General features: G+C 35.9%; 1 protein-coding gene across 1 annotated transcript; it reads right to left on the bottom strand.

Moving 5' to 3' along the window:
- Positions 1-16,210: 16,210 nt before the first annotated feature.
- On the bottom strand, positions 16,211-21,356 carry LOC580003 (adenylate kinase isoenzyme 5). Its single transcript, XM_011668308.2, has 2 exons — positions 21,112-21,356; positions 16,211-18,264 (listed from the first exon to the last, which is right to left on the bottom strand). Exons 1-2 carry the CDS (start codon positions 21,172-21,174, stop codon positions 18,031-18,033), a joined length of 297 nt encoding a protein of 98 aa, XP_011666610.1. The 5' UTR covers positions 21,175-21,356; the 3' UTR covers positions 16,211-18,030.
- Positions 21,357-21,405: the final 49 nt, after the last annotated feature.

The following is a 21,405-nucleotide window of genomic DNA, read 5'->3' as shown; positions in this document are numbered from 1 at the left end:
AGACATATGGCGTATAATGAGTTTAACTAGTTTTCCAGCACTGTGACGGTTGAGTTGACGTTCTTATTTTAGTGCTATGAAACGCATATTAGTTAGAAAAAATCACCAGCTTTAGCTCACGGCTGTCTTCCAATTATGACCTGTGAACTTAACTTGACTTTTCGGCTGTATAAATTACGGATTTTGCAGAGATACAGAGAACGTGACGTATATCTGCATAATTGGATAAAACAGTGTACGAGATATCGCTTCATCAAGAGGAAAATCAAAAGGGATAAGGATGATTTTAAGAGATAACGAAACAAAAAATGGGACTATCTTTTAATACATGAAGAGTTGTAAACATTTAAAAGAACAAGTCATCGGCGAATAAAAGTTTGAAACATTTTCAAGACATTGATAAGCTATACTAATGCTCAAGATTTCTAAAACTCTTGACATACAAGTGACGCAACTACTCTTATTTATAGTGTCATTCATTGAATGACCACTACTTAAGTAGTCTTTATATTCATATACAAGATCAAGAGAGTTAGAGAGGGATGGGATAGGGCATGCGAAAAGAATACGAATATATTAACTTTGCAAAACAAATACACTATAGTATGTAATCATTGGAATAGGCGACACTTTAGTTGAAGAAAGGAGGCGCAATCCCTTAGTGGTAGAGCAGAGGTTTAGTAACGGGGAGGTTTTGGGTTCGAAACCAAATTCATTACTCTTTGGTAAGTAAATGCAGCCAGTCCAATGTTTGCTTACTTACAAGCATAAACATGCTTTCTTAGTAGTCAGGTAAAACAAACAAACGGCAAAACTACCCCCCCCAAAAAAAAAAACAAAACAACAACAACAACAACAACAACAACAACAACAACAATATTCTAAACCACAGACGTGAATGAATATTTCAATATGCCTCTCTTAACATTCCGAATTGAAAGTAACTTCTCGTCTCATATTGTTTTTGTTGAATTTATTTGGTTCTACAAAATACGATATATTTATTTCGCTGGTAAAAATAAGCACTATACATTTATGGTGTCTCTCAGTATGAGTTATTTCGTTAACGAAAAGCTTCTTTTTATCAATTTCCACATTCATTGCATTTTCCCACCTCCCCTCCACACCCTCTCTCTCTCTCTCTCTCTCTCTCTCTTACAAAAGAAATAAACAGTAGCCTTGGACTTGCGCTTGCCTAAGGTATCATCAAAACGAAAACCTTATATAAATCTGACCTTTCAAGCACACGATACTGAACTCTGCGAGCACTCTTCATATTTGTTTTCTCATATTTTCATTCTGCGTTTCACCGCGAAGGCAGTCTGGCTGAAATTAATGTCATGTGTTGCGCTAGTTAGTGCTCCTTCCCAAAACCGCATCTTCAACACGTATGAGTCACTCCTTCGGATTAACGTTCGCATTGCCACAAGGAAGCGTAATAGGCCCTTAAACATTCGAATCATCCGAATTCGCAAAGCGGGCGCAGGCTACAGTCATACGTGTACGGTGTACCGCATTCTGATTTACCTGCGCAAAAGTGGCTACTGAAAATGAGAGAGCATAATTTATTAATGAACATACACTAAGCTGGCTGTGGAAAAAGCTTCTATTTGATGCCTCCGGACGGGGAATCCTGTATGCACGTTTGCATTATCAGAGCGCTGAATCAGCTGGTTCGAAAAGAAACCCCCGGGAAATGCTAATATTTGCGAACTTTCTTTAAAGGGGTTGGAATTTCAAAATGACACATTCGTTTTCGACAGCTGTGGTATCGAGTTCACCCATCATCTTTAATAGTCATCATATGATTAAAATTTGTTTTTCTAAAGCTTGTATGACGAAGCTTAAATTTGACGATATTATTTACAGTATTTGTAAAATTAAACCTATTCGGATTAACGGTATCTTGATTTGTCTTCGGTATATGAATAATTAAAAAGATTATATGGGCCTATACTCGAATATAGATATGTCTTACATCTGTACAATGATTAATTTGGACACAAGAATAGATGTAATTTTAATGAAAGCACTTACTTATTCGTGTATGATATTAACTGTATCTGTTGAACGAAAGGGGGTGGGGTAGTGAATAGACGCAAATAAAACAAATACAATGTACACGTATTGATTGTAATTAATGAGTTAAGTTAAGATAAAGACGAATAATGTGAAGTTCTTTTAGTTTTGTACATGCTGGAGGTGACACAATGGTTGGAAATTGCCTTTCATCAGCTACATCTTTTAACCGCCTCTCTCCATTACCCAAGCGTAAGAGAGGGGGGGGGGGGCAAAAACGGGACTGGAAACATAGTGATTTCAGGGTTTTCATAGCATACAGTGATATTTGCAAACGAGACCGTGCTGATGCTTTTCTCTTGAATATTTTGTCCATCATATCGTAGCCATGCACAATGATATTTATAGCTCCGAAAGGGCAGGTGAGAAAGACAAAATGTGAGGGAGAAGGACAAGGAGAGAAAAGAATTAGTTAAAATATAACAGGTATGAGCAATGTGCACATAAATGAGAAATAAAGCACAGGGGCAAAATGTTCATCGAAAAAATGAAATATGAAAGAAACTTAAAAAGAAGCTTCACGAACAAGTATCTATTTAAAATCTTAACATGCAGGCTACATATATAGCAGTAATCTTAATATATAATTGATTCAGACATTTGGGGGATTTCGAAAGTTGTCTTTCTTCCAATAAACTTTTGTTGAATACTCTTTAATCTTAAATAATCTATTGATGTACTTCCTCGTGAACATTAATAATAGCTCTGTGCACTATTCGTATTATCATGCTGCTTTCAGTTTACATACGTTCAGAAGCGGCAGAACCTTATACTTCCCTTTACCTCCTGTTACTGAGCCGGGAAGTGTTTAAATTAACTTCCCCAAATTACTACATTAATGATGCGGTGCATGTAATGTGACGATCGAAACTGGGGCACATAGATGCTCATCTGTTCTATTCTTGGGGGCTCCTCATTTAGGACCAGCCATGCACATACTCATTTCCTCACATTCATTTTAAAGGGGAATGAAACGTCCATCACAAAATCTGGTTCCCTACACCAAGGGAAGAAATTATTATTGGGAGATGCTGTTGAGAAATGCAGTAGTTAACATAGAAACAATGTTTTCTTTCCTTTTGTGATCGAAAAATCACTAAAACATCAATTTTAAACTTTAAAAAATGCCCCCATAATTATGAGCACATTTCGGCTCAATAGGGTGTTTTCTAGTATTTTAGAACCCTTAAAAGTGGACTGGTGAACTGAATTACAAATGGTGTAAGGCGGATGCTATACAGTATACCATATAAGGTGCAAAATTATCAGAATTTGTCCGATAAAGTTGTAGATTTTGTTTCACTCAAGGTAAAGCCTGGTTTTCAACTAAACTAGGGAGCGAAATTTAATGTCAAAGGTTACTAATATGCACCTTTAAGGAAACAAGCTGTTGGGTTGAACCATGAAAGGTTACCCTTTTAGCAGCTCTTGTGGCTGCTCCTATACATGTCTTCTAAGGCTGCAAATCAATTTCAATCTCTTATAGTCTTCGTGGATAAAAAGTATGGTTATTTAGGATATTTATTTGGTGCAAAGTTAAGATTATTCCTGAAATATACTAAATATGAATAAATTCATCCAATCATTGATTGTGTGTGGTTTAAATCAAATATGATGTTCATTTCATTATCGCCCTCATCAAAATTATCACTTCTCATGTTTTTATCACTTGCACGCACATTCCATCTACAAACCTGTTAACACTATACATTTCAGCGATAGAAGCTCAGGGTCTGTGACTATTTTATGTTATTAATATTGCAGAGCACGTCCATGCCCGTTACTACTACAGCACGTCTATCATAATTTATTGAATAATGAGTATAGGCATGTATATATATATAGCTCAGTGCTGCTTAATTGATAAAACATTATCCAATCGCGTTTATATTAGCCTTGATCAGATAATGGATAAGGGGTGAATCATGCTCTTAAAGGGAGTGTAGGGTACTGTGGCGAAGGGGTGAAAGGGGTCATTTTTTTAAAAGAAATGTCCAATTTTTGAGGCGTTACATTTTGTCAGTACCCGTATAGTTTCATCCATAATAATAATAATAAATCTCTCGTTAGTGACACTTTAAGTTCAATTGAAGAAACAAACAGTGAAATCAGTTTTTAAATTTGTTTAATGCCCATTTTGTGTTCCATCTATAACGTATGATAATGATTATTACCATTGCTGATTAAATCATGATTATTAGACCATATGGGTAGTAGACAAAATCATCAGACAAACTGGAAATTAGACTGACTGGCCATAAGGGAAAGAACAAATGGGTAGTAGACTTATTGGAGATCAAACCACATGGAAATTAGACCAAATGAGTATTAGACGAAGTGGTCATTAGATCAAATGGTAAGTAGAGGAAATGATTATTAGACCATATGGATAGTAGACGGGTTGTGTTGTAGACCATATGGGAATAGACCAACTGGGTAGTAGACGAACTGGTTGTAGACGAAACGGCAATTCACCTAAAACACGACAGTATCTTCACCATCTCCATAATCTTCAGCATATTCACCATCTTCGTGGTATGCAGAAAAAATGACGCTGCAGTTTCTTCACTTAAAAGATTAATACTCAAACAAATGACATGACAACGGTTGTGCTACGTGCAACCAATGTCTGCCTGAAGAACGTGATATATTTTTGTTGTATCATCTGCAATGCTGAGAGTAACACGGGCATTGACTCATGATCTTTTACTTGGTGTGTATTGCTGATCTTGCCCTTAGTAGATGCTTGTCTAGGAAACTTACACAATGCATGTCGTCATGCATCTACTCTGGACATTATTTTTGCAGAGTGCGTGTTAATGTTTCGATACAAAAGTCAATGTTGGTTTAAAAGGTGAGGTATAGGAAATATGTTTGAAACAGATAAGGGCGATCCAGAAATGACTGTTTTGACTGTTATTGATTTGATATCTCTCTCATGGCTGTTTTTTGAAAAATCATTGTTCGTTATTAATATAACGTTAACTTAACATGTATCTCTGCATTGTGCAGGATTTTTTTTTAGGGCGCATGTTTTGGTACTATAATACGGAAATGTTTCAAGCAGATAAAAGATGAAAGAGATATTGGACTTTGAATTGTTATTTTATTGTTGCCTATATCAGTGCTCTTCGATTAGTGTGTTGAAATAAGCAGTGCTTTTTGTTGTAAAGTACAAAACGAATTTAAAGTTGAACACGTTAAACTTCTCAACAGAGAAGATTCCCCTCGTTTGTACCAGACCTCCAAGGGATAGGATCAGGTGGCCTTCCAATATGCTTTATAATTTGAATTATTGATGGATCATTGGCAAATTGAATATGTCCGATGAATAAATCCCTTGGAACATCATACTAAAGCCAACAATTTATCATCAAATTGGATGCAAAAACTTTTGCGACACCTCTCTCTCGTTTGAACTTGTAGACTTTATTTGTGCAAGATATTTTAACGGATTTGTCTCTTCATGAATTACTGATAAACTGATGAATAACTGAATAATAAACAAATGAAATCCGCGCGCGCGTTTGTGGGTGTGGGTATGTAAGTATGAATAAAAGTGTATATAATTATCTCACTTGTGGAAGAGAGAGCTAGTGTCTCGAGCAAGTTTGGTGGAACTGATTTGTAAATAAATTCTTGGCTTTATGCCATATCGCAGACATCTCTTTCTTCTTCCATGCCAACACATACAGATATATAACACGATCCATCCGAAAATGTGGGAGAGCCATAACTGACCCTGATTGGGAAAGTTTTTTTTTAATGTCTTCTACATGAACTATGCTTCTTCCTTTATAGTTTCACCATGGACCATGGTTTCACTCACTCCCAATGAAAAGCAGGTGTTGTGTATAGTAGTGTGCCCGTGCGGAATATAGTAAATCATTAAAACAAGCATGACTAAATCGTCTGCAGCAAACCTGTCTGTTGTATGCAAAGGTATTTCCGTTCTGCAACTGGCGCCGGGTCATCGGAGGATAGGGAACGGTCATGTTACAGTATAAATATGTTCGACGGGGGAGATTCGCATTTGTCCTTGTCGGAATCATTTCGGGAAGCTCCGATAATGAGGATGATGATGAAGATGACAACGAAAATAATAACAATCTTGAAAAAAATAATAATAATAAGGATAGTAATAATAATAATAATAATTCAAAACAAATTAGAATAATAAAGATAGTAATAATAATGATAATAATAATAATAACAATAACAATAATTGAAAATAATTTTACTATAATACTACTTCTAATTATTATTATCATTATTATTGCTGATGTGCCTTTAAAACAACCTCTATATGAAACAAATTCTTTACTTTATCAATCAGAAAGAAAATGAATATTCATGACACTCCACGTACGGAGCAAATGAGAGAGGACATCACTAGATACGTCACAACGTTGCCAAGTTGTGCTGTATTGATTACAAATTTACAAATTCAAGACCTTAATGATTGAATCGGATTTTGCTTAATTTCACCCAACTGTTTCTCTTCAGTTATTGTTCTGCTTTTTTAACACCAAGTAAATATCAGGGTGTTATCCCCCTTTAAAGGTTGAAACATGGCGTCTGCATGCCATTCTATGCCATTATAGATGGAAACAGATGCTTCTTAAATGACAACCTTGCTGGCCAATTTACTGACCAATTAAGATAAAGCCGAAACGCGTTGACCACTAAAGGTGTTTCATTTATCTTTTAATGATCACAATTATCAAATCCTGACCTTTCCTAATTATATATATACTTTTCTTATACTCTTATCCTCGTCACGAATTCTTGTCGTACGTTATGTTCTCCGCCACACACCCTCGCAGTGCACACACACACACACACACGCACACAAACATACACGCACGCACATGATTACTTAATATCAATCTAATTATGGAAAACGTTATTTGTACAAAAAAGTGTTAAATAAAGAAGAAGAGAAAGAGAGAGGAGGAAGGGGGAGAGAGTGAAAGGGGAGGGGAAGAACGGACTTATTACAAAAAAACATCGAGGGTACTACATGTATTCATGATATTGAAAGGGTTGTAAAAGTAAAAGGATAATATAATATTTAGTTTGCAGAAAACGATCTCCGTTTGGTAATGAAGATTTAAAAGGAAAAAGAGATTATTTTGTGCTCTTTATACCCGTGGACTATAGCTTTATCCTTTAAGGCTCGTACAAGTAATTCGGTCACCATTGGCACACGTGATGTATGACAATACATCAGACACCATTTCTCTTTCAAAGATTAATTAGTTTCATAAGAATCGTGAGCTCCAATTAAATCAGTTTACTTATACCTGTCAAGATTCAATACGAGCGGTTGATTATTTTCTAACTGCCCACTAAGTCGTGGTTGAACCTGAATGCTTTTAGAACAAATCAAATCAAATTCATATCAGTACATTGAACTAAAATCCTTAATAAATCATCAATATTATGAATACTGGGGGTGTTTCACAAAGATCCTAAGTTAAACTTTTCTCTAACTTGGACTTATCAATTATGGAAATCCGTTAGCATCTATGAAGATATTTTTGTAAAAGTTATTTTAAAAGGCATAAAATGTTGATATAAATCATTCATATTTTCTATTATCAAGGAGATTTCATGTTCTTGATGTAGAATTTATAAAAAGTCTAAAATACTTTAATTTCTGCTTTTGAATATATTTAATTTAAGGCTACAAATGGCTCTCCATAATTTGTAAGTCCAACTTAGAGTTAAGTTCGACTTAAGTTCTTTGTTAGACACCCCCAGGTCTTTATATTTTAGATCCAATTCTATAACATACACCATCTACACCCCTGGATACTCCCAATATACGCTCAGCACTAGACTGTCTTAGCGTCAATCACCTAGGCCCACGGTCACAGGAAGCAATTCGCGGACATCTGTGCACGGTCTACCAATTACGACCAATTTCCTATTTTTCTCACATCAAATTATTATGTTATCACATATAACGGGGGAACAGTTTTCCCAGGGTCTACCACAAAAATGAAGTCCCCATTAAGTTCTCAAAATACTACCCTGCTATGTTAATCGAATAGAGACCTTTTATGAATATTATGCGCTATATAATAATCCTAATTTGTTATCATCATTATCATTATTTATTTATTTTTTATTTGTTATCATCATCATCATTAGTATTATTATTAATATAAGTATCTTCATTATTATCTAAAGCATATAAATTCGATTTCTCTACTCTCAGTATACATTTTTAAATAAAAAGTGTCTAGTAACGTTTAACATTATTAAAGCAAGGCATTGATGTTGTATTTTATCAAACATGTACGATGTCTATTGTCTTATACGGAGCCCGGTGCATGGAAGACCTGTTCCGTTTTTATCTTTTGAAGGAACTTTTTTTTCTTCAGTCCATGTATTATCATATTTTTATTATGTAACTGAACAGGCTAACCTCGGTAATTTCTTAGAATAAATAGACAATTGAATAAAAAATCAATCAATCAATAGATAAATGATGTGTTTCATTAATGATGAAAGGGAAATTTAACCCTTCCTATGCCTCAAAAAACGTGACGGCGGAGAACAATTTGCGCAGTATCTGCTCTATTTAAACTACAGATATATACTCTTTGACATTCTGGAAAGTCTTCTCCGACTACATCTATTTGCAGTTTGTTCAGAAAACATGACATTGAAAGGAATGTTTGTATTCAGACCATCGAAATAACAATAAGATGATGACATATTTTGTATACAAATTGTATACAACACCCATTTAAACAGGGCCATAAGTTAAATCAATGTATAAAAAAAAGTATTTTTCAATCCATGGTTGAGTAGGTACTTCTCTTTCCCATCTTTTTTCTACTTTTATCTCTTTCTGCCCTATTTTTCGCTTCTTTCTATTCTTTCTCTGTAACCTTCTTTATGGACGTGTGTGTGTGTTGATGTACGGGTGCGTACTTGTATTATTTAAGTCTTTTACTTTTTATTGTTAATTTATGTGCATTATCTTGTTATTGTTTGTTTGCAGGGCCCCGATTACAAGCATTTCTGCTTCTTAGGGTCATAACCATTATATTGTATATTGTATATTGTTTTTTCATTGTAAATTGTTTTATACTGGTTGAATAAATGAAATGAAATGAAATGAAAAATCAATTAAAAGGATGATTTAAGTAAATAAAGGCTGTTACCCTTTTGGTATGCCTATACTCTTAGATTTACCAGGTGCAGGCAAAATTGAACCAAAAGACCATTTAATACAGTCCTTGATTCTTAACGATTTTAATGAAGCTATGTCTTGAGACAGAACCTGATGTGAAATTCATTTAGTGCAGTTCTGATTTTGTGAGCCCAATTTTGCATTGCTTGTTTAATACGTCAATATTTCTTGCATGTTAAATAACTAGATCGGTTGAAGTAACGGTTGGCAGATTGTTAAGATTTGGAGTTGAATTTAGCAATGGAGGAACTTATAACCGAACTCTACAGTGTATGTCTAAATCTACGTCGTGCCATTAACTTTTCCATGTTTAGAGAGCCCGAATTGTCGTTGTTTGCATTATTGCAATACATCAATAATTATCGCACTTTAAATATCAAAAGCAACAAGGGGAACAATGTTGGCTTCCTATGGAACATCATAACATTGTTTTGGTAGACTGGTAAGGCCTCCAGCAGGTGTCGATCCGAGTCTCCAAGTTGAAAGGCTCGAGGTCCACGGCCTTAAAGGCCAACCTCCGGGCCAATATAGGTTTCAATACCCAAATTGTCAGTGAGAATAAACTCATATTGCATCACTGACATATCGTGGAACCTTTAACACTGTTTTATTTATCCACCTCTGTTCGTATACCCTCAAAATCAATATCCCATCTTTTTGCTTCGTGTAGTATTTTCTCGAGTCTGATACCCGTTTAAAGGTCTCACTTGTTTCCATTATGCGCGGACGAGTGAACGGGTAACGTATTTGCATTTCAAGGCGCATCATTACTCTGCTATCATGAATGAACAGGCTCCTTTACATAGCCTAAAAGATGCGCCTGAGGGATATTGCAAGCATGAGTAGTGCGCGCAGCAATTGCATTCGGCTTGGGGAGGACGAAGATGCTGTGCACTGGAGGCGCTGCGTCGTGAGTCAGGATTTATATTGACAGCGATGGAAACACCTGACCCAGAAGTGCTATGAGTCACGTTGTATGTAGTGCATCACTTGGAGGACATATTTCAGATGGGTTTCATCGCTGCAGTTCCTGTCAATTCTTTATTCTTTTTATTCATTGGTCCAAGTCAAATATTTTTGTCTGCAAATCGTACGTAAACACGTGCGCCATTGATAATGATGAGCATTTTTTTAAATTGTGAATGCTTTCAGAATTATTATATATTGATTGGGGGGAGGGGGGTTAGTGAATGGGCTGTTAATGATATTACACGTTCTTATTGTCATGTCAGTATAAATAGGCTACTGAGTGAATAACGAATAATCGGTACGAGCAAAAAAAATGTTCGAGAGGCGTTCAAATATTACATAATAATTATTACACTATCACGCTGTCAAGCAAATGCTTATTGTGGTAGCCTTTCTTCTTCTGCAGATTTATTAACGAGTAAGTCTTGATAGTGTGCTATCAGTTACATTTTGTTTTGAATGTCAACATTTTTATTGCTATTATATTGTGTATACGTTCAAAACGTTTATTACATTTTGTATAGGTTATATCGTCAAAATGTTATTTGATTAGGTTTTTTTTTGCAGAAGAAAATAAATTCAATTCAATTCATTAATATTAATGTGGTAATGATAATAATAATAATAACTATTACAAAATAACATAAACACCAGTCGCAAATGAATACCCTGGCCGGAAAGTACGGTTTTAAAGGAACTGTAGTATTATGACAGACAAAACTATTAACTGTAACAAGCCAGGGCATCATCATTAGAGAGGGTATAGTAAAGTCAACATTATCGAAGTGTCCATCCATCATGACAGCAACATTGTAGTCAGTGAAAGAGAAAAACGGCTTAAAAAACAAGATCAGACGATAGAGATAGAAAGAACTAGGGATGTCAAAGCGGAGGTGACTCCAATAATCATCGGACACACCGCCATGGTGATAAAGAGAATTAAAGGTCTCATCACCAGGATCTCCGAGAATCCGAGTCTACTGGGGACAACGAGATAATTACGAAGGTAATTACAGTAGAACAATAGCGTATAATATGAAATTGAAATAGATAGTACTTAGTGCTTTTTGTTAAGGCAAAGTCTTTCAGTCAAGAAAAAGAAATACGGACTTGATCCTGTTTTGCGGAATAACAATAATACAAAGTTCCCAAATTCACCTCAGAAATGGATCAACAACAAAAATAGTATCAGGACGACAAAAGAAAATCGGCAATTTCTTTTAAAGGCCCACTGCACTACTTGTAGCTACTTGCGCCCTCTATATAACAAACAATGCCTAATCGGTGACCATTGGTCCCCCATAATCCTCTTTTTCTTATGTTAACTGAGAGCAGAGTTGATGAGATAACCACCTGTCCAGTGACCTTGCAGGGCAGTCTAATCCGTCCTGTAAACTACGGCAGATAAGCTTTAAGCCTGACGGAATCAGAATTGTGGAATAAAGTCATTATTTACCTTATCGATATGTTGACAGAGGTATAGATTATGAGTAACCAGACGATGTCAACATTATATTCTCAGTGTCGCCAGTACTTCATATGTGGTGGAACTTTTCGTGGCAGAACAGATCATCATCACAAAATAAAGAGGAGTAGGAGAAATATAATATCCTGGCAGAATATCTACAATTATTTCACTTAGTTCCAGTACATACAATTTTTTCATTTAAACCTTCCATTATGATATTATAAGAAGTACTTTTGTACAATCTTTATCGCAATTTCTTATCATATAAAACAAAAACTTGTATCTCTGTTTGCGCTTCGAGTAATTAGCTATCGGAAGCTTTTGAAAAAAGGAACAAAATTTCGTCATTTAAACGACTGATTGCTAAACCGGATATTCGTAGAATTGAAGTGTTGGCAGGTTTAAATGGATAAAAAGCATTAAAAATTCAACCTCACTGTAACTAATGACTTCCTTTGAATTCAAGGTAGGCTTAAATTATGATGTTATAGTTTGACATGGCATAAGCTGAGAAAATTGTGGGTTTTTTTTTCATCGGGAAGTATTGTGCCATTATGCTCGGATGCAGTAAAGCGGAAGTTTGACATTTGATACCAAAGAAATTTAGGGAGAAAAAAGTTTTGTAGATCAATTATAGAAGATAAAAAATCTTCCAAAACTTTCTACTTCTTGATATTTTTGGAAGCACAAATCCCTCTTTATAAGATGCTTGAGGTTATACTTAATTTTTAAGGCATGTGAATTAATTTGTGTTTTATTATTAATTCTCTTTCTGATACGAAACAGATCATCTTTACAGGTATAGGATTCTATTCACATGGATGTAACAGACCGATAGTTATGAGAAGAAAGTCATAACAGAAATCTATAGATGCAAAATATGACCGACATTTATTTCGTGGAGAGAGAAAGAGGGAAAGATGGGTGTAGAAGGGAAGTTGGGATATCATATATATATATATATATATATATATATATATATATATATATATATATATGTATATATGTAGAGAGAGCAATGCGGAGAGAAAGAAGGAGAGAGAGAAAGAAGGAGAGAGAGAGAGAGAAGAAAAAGAAAGAGAGGAAGAGAGAGAGAGAGAGAAAGCGAGAGAGACAGAGGAGAGAAAGGTATAGGAGGAAGATAGTGAGTACGGAGCTACGGAAAAAAGAGGGAAAGTGGGAGGGAAGAAATGAAAACATAATGAGAGAGAGAGAGAGAGAGAGAGAGAGAGAGAGACGAAGAAAAGGAAGAAGAAGAAGAAGAAGAAGAAGAAGAAGAAGAAGAAGAAGAAGAAGAAGAAGAAGAAGAAAGAGAGAGGGAAGTGTTGGAAGGGGCAACAGCAGGTGTAAGATGAAAATGATTATTGTTGATTATAGATATTACATCTAAAGAGGGAGCTTTTCAAAATATTAGCGGGGGTGTCATTGACTATTTGAATGTACTATGCTGTTATGGAAGTCTGAAGTACGGTCAACATAAGTGCAAATGCGTAAGAAGAAAATATTACAATAATTAAATCGCGATTAAAGCCTGAAGAGATGTAATATTCGTCATTCTTTCTGGTGGCATGAAAGGCAAAAATGCGCAATTGTGATTTCAATTTTCAGTCCGTGTGTGTATTTCAAGAGCTCATGACTACTTATAAATTTGTTTGATATGGTTATCCGCGTACACATGTGTGATATATTATATCATTTTATTGATATACATTTTCTATTTTTGATTATTAAAGTTAGAAGAAAATAAGCTTCAATTCACTTACATGGATAAACGTTACTTGCGTCACGTCTCCTCCACTCCCTTGCCACTCCCTTTCCTCCTCTCTCTTTCTTTCTCTTTTTTCTCTCACTCTCTCTCTCTCTCTCTCTCTACCTACATTACCTAAATATCTATCTCCCTTCTTAAACGAGAGAGCGAGAGAGAGAGAGAGAGAGAGAGAGAGAGAGGGGGGGCGGGGGGAGATCGAGGGGATCCATAATGATCGATGGTTGGTTTATGTTCTTTCCATATTCAATACATTGCTTTCATTGCGTTGTGTCATATGTTTTTCATTTGTCGCATCAGTATTGATAGCCCAGCAGGTGTTTGGGTATTATGATGAGGTTCAATATTCTTTTCAGTGCCATGGTTACATAGAGTGTAGATAAGGAAGTCATTTTTCTTGTCCGTAGTCGCATAATAGTCGCATTACCCTATGAGCCGTGGGACAAGATTATCGCACATTTTATTAATGCAGTATGGTGAGCAAGTTTTTCCTTATTAGGAGCCACATGTAAAATCATTTTCTCTCACAATATAAGGTATTCTGATAAAAGATTTGAAGAGAAAGATAGTATATGTGAGAAAGAATTTGATCTCCTATAGAGTGAAAACCGATTTGAACTTTAAAAGGCTGTTGTGTTAGAGAAATCAATCATTGTGACAAATGATTTCTATTAAACATGCAACGCCCCCTCCCCCTACCCCCTCCACCGTCTCCTGGACGTGCATGGGTGATATCACCGCAAAACATTGATTATTTTTTAACATTCTATTGGTTGTTCGAAATGCCGAATAAATAATAATAATAAAATACTAGGTTGTGTTTGTTAAAGCCCATCTGCACTAGATTGGCCAGGAGGGATTTGAACTACAATTGTATGCTCACTGGCAGGTGGTCAACTCATCAAATCAGCTCTCAATCAACATAAGAAAAAGGGGAACCATTGGTCATCGATTAGACATTATTCGATATATAGAACCCCCCCCCCCCCCCCCCTCGAAGTCATCCCCTCCATCAAGAAATGATTCAGGTTTTATACCTGGACTTACTCATGTCTGCACTTCCAGACTAGTTTATGCCAGTCTGTCGCAAGATATGAAGTCATAGTAGTGTGCCATCGTCGATCAATATGAACACAAAAGAAACGTTGTCACTTGTTAATAGAATCTGTTTGGTCTTCATTCATACAATATTGATTGATTGTCCCCCTAGTAATGTAGTCGCACCGTGTCACATCCATATGTAGTACTGTCGGCAGTCAATATGCCATTTTCGTAATGTAATCAAATTGCATACATTAGTGGTTGCTACGGAGGACAAACATTATGGCTTGCCCTACCTGGCAACAATTAATGTATGCAATTCGCATTCTGACTATTGAAATACAATTATTCGAAAACAGGTGAATAAAATAATTTGTAACTCGGCACTTAGCAAATATTTGTGCATTAAATTTGATTTGATTACGAAAATGGTCTACATGTATTTAAGTAGATAGTAGCTTGTAAGCACGATGCCAGTCTGGATGGAATGACATAGTCTACTCTCTGAATATATACAGAAGTGGAAATCCATTTTTGGAGTTAGTCATGTTAGGGATCACCTTCTTTTTTGTGGGGGGGGGGGGGCATCCACGCACAGTAGTCGAATCAACAAGAGAGTAATACACCATTTTCGTTATGTAATCACATGTAGTGCATAAAGCATTGTTAAGTGCTACATTACAAATTATTTCATTCATCTGTTACAAATAATATTTCAATAGTCAGAATGCGAAATGCATACATTGTTGCTAGCTAGGACACAAATTATGGCTTGTTCTTCCTAACAGCATAGAATGGTTGCAGTTTGCACTCTGACTATCAAAATAAAATTATTCGTAATAGGTGAATGAAATAATTTGTAACACTGCACTTAACAATGATTTATGATGACATTACGAAAATAGTCTATTACTCTACTGTTGATTCGACTAAACAAAGTGTGGATTCCTCTTCAAACGAAGTGATTTCTAATTATGACTACCAAAAATGGATTCCCAATGATGTATACATATTGCCAGGGCTATACAGTCTTCTTCTTATCGAGTCACTACACAAGTCCCGTCCAGTGGTCCACACAGGTTTTGGCACGGCAATTCACGGCTTCCAGGTCATCTTGGGTGCATGGCTCTGGCAGGAATGGGCAGTACGTGAAGCAGAACAAAATAAAATTATTTAATAAGTTCTTTCAATTTAATTTTTCTATAAATTCACGAGGCTTTTGTCTTTACATAAATATAATGATCTTACATAGTGCTTGGAAGAAATTGGGTCTAATTGACACTCTTGAATACTATCATTTAAGTACTGATTAAGACCTTATAAATCTATAAGTGCGCATATTTTTTTTTTTTTTAAACAGATGTTTCTGCATTTATTGATAAATCAAATATAAAACATTCAAATAAAAATAATAGTATATAATATACTTGATTTATATAAAGAGTGACAACTTAAATACACACACATAAGAATGCATAATTGAAAGCTTTAAAGTATGGATGTAAGTAAAAAATAATCAAGATAAATGCAGAGGCCAACTATCATAAGCAAGAATGCTCGAGTCGGTAGCAGCCGATAATTTTATAACCTTAACATATAACAACAAGAAATGATCCTCCATACCAAGCCCAGTTGAACAGTCGCATGAATTTGATAATCGAAGATGACACGAAAAATATTCATTTAAAGTAAATATCTTCCCACTCATTGTAAATCATGATCGCAGATGTTACAGTATGGTAATATAATGTATGATTATTCTTACATTTCAGGAAACTACTAAAAGAGTGTCGCCCTGATATAAGAAATATATTCAAATACAAGGTCCCAAGATGCATTTTATTGTTAACTTATTGATTATGATGAAAACAATGATGATATGGAAAAAAACTACTTCTACTACTACTACTACTACTACTACTACTACTACTACCACTAGTCCACTACTACCACTACTACTACAAACAAAAAACGGGTTGGAACTATCAATACAAATATTCCACTAATGGATCCTGACTTTATTTTCTTCACCATATTAATAGAAAATAAAAAAAATTGCCACCCAAAAAAACATGATCAAAATATAACGACTGAAATTCGTAAAGGAATAAATGTTTTATCTACAGAGGAGAAAATACAAAAAAACAGTAAGCGTAAATCATAATGAGCATAAATTTTTAAATTGCAAAATGTTACTGTGAGGTACATTGTTATAGTCCAACAACATGATTTAGCACAAGAAAAAACCCATAATGCCTCTAAAGCAAACACACACATCTAAAATTGAAAGGTAGCATGCACAGCCCGAAGTATGCTTCAGGAAATGTCATTGCACACTCAGAACGATATTGCATCAATTTTCTAATGATAAATGACAGGAAATTTTATATTTGGAATCTCATAATATTATTGATCCAAATGTGTATAATCTACAAGTTTGACAAAGTTGTACAAATTGCAAGAAAAATGTAAAATGTCGACTAAGGAGTTGGATTAAAGATGAACAAGATAAAGAAGTAAAACAAAATTCATATGGTTACAATATTTAGAGTCATATAATTCAGCCATAACTTAATATTCACAGCCGTTTTGGAAGAGTAATATTTAATTCCTAGTTCCCTTGGTAAATAACTTTCTATAAGCATGACATCGACAGTGCAATACAAAATTTGAAACAACGTTTCGTCTAGATGAATCCTGTTGATTATGAATATCGTCAATCATGAAGGTTTTCGAGGGTGAAGTCCTCTAAAAACAATCCACTCCGTATGAGCAAAAAAGATAGAAAAATACAACACAAGCATTCACAAACAAATGACGGTGTTTAAATCCTGGAGAGGCAAAGGGGATATTTCCCCTCTTCCCAGCAAAATTCTGGCATACCTTAACTTTCAGACAAGAAAGAGAACAAATCGGGTGAGTCCTGGATGCCCCACTACTTGAGCCTCAAGATGAGTATCACGAAACGTTTCCTTTTTCTTTCATCTTGACTATTGCAAGGTATCAACAGCTTACTGCGAAGAGTTATACTTTCTTTTCGGACGAATACGAGGTCCATAATTATCTCAAGATAATGTCCATGATGGCCCATTACAATGGCGTATCCATTTGTAGAACGTGGGGGGGGGGTACCGTTTAGATGGTTGGTGAGATGAACGAGGAGATCATTGGCAGGCCCGTGTCAGTAGGTTTCCCTTGAAAGCAATACTACAATGTTAATGTGACAGTATCCTAAACAAAATTGACAGAAATGGGAGTGGGGGTGAATCCACTCCAAGTGGGAGCCGCAATGTTTGGCATGTAGTTCCCCGTGACGTAGACGCTTACAAGTGACATGTTTTCTTTCTCAGAGCCCCCAAACAGTGGGTGGAGCCGAACGTACGCCGACTTTATCATCTGCATAATGTACCTGAGCAGCCCCGCGTAACGATGACACTATTCAAAATAAGTTTGGTACTTTTTCCAGGTCCACAAAGGAGGGGGCGTACCCCTGCTCCATCAATAGAGGAACCCTGAGCCTGATAGGAAAGTTTGAAGCTGCATGTTTATCTCATCGGGGTTAACATCCGTCCCCGCACCGGCCATGTTGCCCCCGCCAGGTCCGTGCTCGATAAATGTGTTCCATCGAACATTGAAGATGGCGAGCGGGTCTTCATGGAGTTTTGTCAGACAGGCGATCAGGTACGCGATGTGATCATCGGGCTTGTGGAACAGGATCCCTGCCATCAGACACTGAATGAAGGGGAGGGTGGGGTGAGGAAAGAAAGAAAAAAAAACTGTTCATATATTATAATGCAAACTTTTTTACCCCTTCATTATCACAGCGACTTTTCTAGAATAGGCCTGATAATGCCCCTTCTTTGAAGTATTACAATAATAAATTAGTAATGTACAATCATGACAATCTAATGATAAAAAAATTAAAAGAGAATAGGACAGAAGGAAGGGAAAGGATGAAAAGGGGAGATAACGGTTCCCTCTGTATGCCTCTTATGGGTGACTTCCAAAATAATATTTCTGGATACACCACTATTTTCGCAATCTTAAAGAGTGATCAAAATGGTGAAGAAATTAACGTAAGAGTTAACGTATGAGATTCCCTTCAAAGTCTTTTAAATCAATTATATTTCAATTGAGGATGTATGGCAACTTAATTCTCGCTACCCTAAATAGGTACGAAAATCTCGAAATTCGCGAGACGAGGTAATTTTCACTCTCTCGGGTCGTCACTACAACTTCCGGTATAGAGTCCCATCCCAAGTCACGGCCTTCATCCACCCCCATTTTTCAGGGTTCTTACGCTTGGAATCATGAGCCCAGCACTGTGCAGCCTCACAAAAGAAAACCATCGTCACTGATGTCAAAAGACGCAAAAAACAACGAATGAAATGTTCAAATAAACGTTGAAATATTTGCGAAAAAAAAACAAGACCGAGCAGACGACATATTCGGTGCATACACGTTGTGTGGCGACGGCGTTTTACGTTTGCGCTATCGCGCCTATATAGCGCCTGCACAGGAAGCTGTAATGTCGAAAAGCTATCCCATAATGCAATGCGCGTTTTCAGGATTTTCCCCGGATCTCGGCAGAATCGCTATTTGGGGTAGCGAGAATTAAGGTTGCATGCATTTTGACACGTGTACATACAATACAATCGCAACTTAAATCTATAATGGTGATAATAATAAACCAAAAGTCGTTACAAGATGGGAGTTGTTGCTACCTTGTTTGGCGTTCAACAATAAGGGATAGAGCAACGTCGATCTGGCGCTGCTCAGTGGCTGCCGGGCTCACGATCAATAAATATTGGGCAAAAAGAATTTCCGTTTCGATTTAATAAAATTTGGAGATGACTATTAGGCTATTATTATTATTATTATTATAGATTTATTCTGAATTGAGGTATGGAATTCTCAGCATCTTCTATGCTTCGCATCATTGTTGCCTTGAACATATGCAGCTAATATAATAAAGTTAGGCTACATTCAGGCATCATGCTTTATCAAGAATGATGTATTGTTATCATGATTATTTCGCTTATACGCACAATGAGAATGGTAATTGATTGGAGTTCCAGCGGCTTAACGAGAAAGGGCTGCGCAGAGAAGTCATACAACTCGTTTCCATGACAACGTACCACTTCAGCCCTGTAGCATCCATGAATGATACAACTCCCAGCGGAGAAGGGGATCTTTATTATTAGGCGTCAATGCACGAGAAATCGGATTAAGAGCAAGAGCACACGGGTGCATGATATCGAGCAGGCTAATTATATTATGATGGGTGCCTTGTATTTTTTCTCTGCACACGATCTAGTGTTTGATCAAGGATGACATAAGACATGACTCGAAGGTATCGCTATATAGACATTAGTATTCCTTTATCTTGGTTTAAAATGTTACTACTTCTATTGAATTGTGATAATATTGATGATGACTACGGTGGTAAAGATAATAATAAGAACGATAATGATTATATTGACTATTACGATAATAAAATACTATTAACTACTACTACTGCTACTACTACTACTACTACTACTACTACTTCTAAATATCAACAATAAATCTAGCAATATAAAATATTTTGTCTTTTTCTCAAACTTAAATGTACTCTGTAAACTTATTTGATACGAACATACTTGTCAGTATTTTGTTACTTGTATAATTCATTTGTTCAATTATATATTTTATTACTGTATGGTTTATAATATGTCATTTAATTTGTGGAAATTTGAGTGGGAAAAAAATCAAATCAAATCAAATCAAATCAAATCGATGAATAATTATCATAACAATATAATAATAATAATAATAGCAGCAACAACAACAACAACATGAGCAACAAGAGCGACGTAAGATCCCTTTTCTTTTAATTGGGCTTCATTGGTTCACAATCATGAACTATTGTCAGCACATTTGAAAAAGGGTCAGTATTCTTTACAACCCCATAGGCATAGTAAATCGGGAGAGGGGGCACAATGATTGATTTACCCCCAATCAATCCATACTATATAATATATATCTTACATGTCTTGGGATTTTTTTAAATTTTTCCATTTCATTGCATTCATTCTTGACCCAATCTGGACGTTTTATAGGATAGGGGGGGGGGGGTTTCTTAGATCAAAGAATGGCATATATACTTTCATGAATTTACCCCCCAATTTTTTATTTTTTATTTTTTGTGTCAAATAAAAAAAGATTTGTGCAAAATTAACCACATTTTACTGCAATTACATGAAAGGTCCCTCAAATGGAATCATATGTGGTAGGCCTGCCAATATGACAAAATATAGAACTACACAATTATAAGTGCAAGGAGCCCCTTATTTAATTCATTATGATGTCACTATTCTATCTTACAATGCGCCCGGCTTTATACACACAACTAGCCAGCAAATACTTTCTCGATCGTATACAGGCGAATATAGGTTGTTACCAGCAAACGACTCAGCAAACATGATACAAAAGAACCTTCATTTTACCTGCGCCCAACCGTGTATACGAGAATGACTTTTATAATACAAGGCGAAAAGAGATAATACTTGTAGTTGGATCGTGTTTAAACCCCCTTACCTGAAAAAGCTCTCGTATTCTCCTTCTTTTGAGATACTTTTCTGAGTCTTCCTTCTCCCCCATTCTGGAGTGACTATGGAGTCTATTGGGATTCCTCAAATCTTTAGAACTCAGCGGCAATTGCAGAGAAAAGGTGGATAAGTTGGCCCAAACCTGCCTGTAATGTAACTCGCCAGAGGTATGTTGCAGGTAACCAAAGTAAATATTACACAAATTGAACACCACCCGGCGCGGTCGATCGTTTGCTTTTGTTGTATTTGTTCGGAGGCGTGGCGGATTTTAATGCATTAACCA

The sequence above is a fragment of the Strongylocentrotus purpuratus genome, unplaced genomic scaffold, assembly GCF_000002235.5.
Source record: "Strongylocentrotus purpuratus isolate Spur 01 unplaced genomic scaffold, Spur_5.0 spur5_scaffold_4, whole genome shotgun sequence".
Taxonomy (NCBI): domain Eukaryota; kingdom Metazoa; phylum Echinodermata; class Echinoidea; order Camarodonta; family Strongylocentrotidae; genus Strongylocentrotus; species Strongylocentrotus purpuratus.
The sequence above is the reverse complement of the archived record's forward strand: the minus strand, read 5'-3'. Positions and strand labels throughout refer to the sequence as shown.

Excerpts from the sequence above, each read along its gene's own strand:
- LOC580003 (XM_011668308.2), bottom strand. The coding sequence starts at position 21,174 with ATGGGGGAGAAGGAAGACTCAGAAAAGTATCTCAAAAGAAGGAGAATA. Across the intron at positions 18,265-21,111 it reads GAATACGAGAGCTTTTTCAG|TGTCTGATGGCAGGGATCCT; the intron begins GTAAGGGGGTTT and ends CCCTTCATTCAG.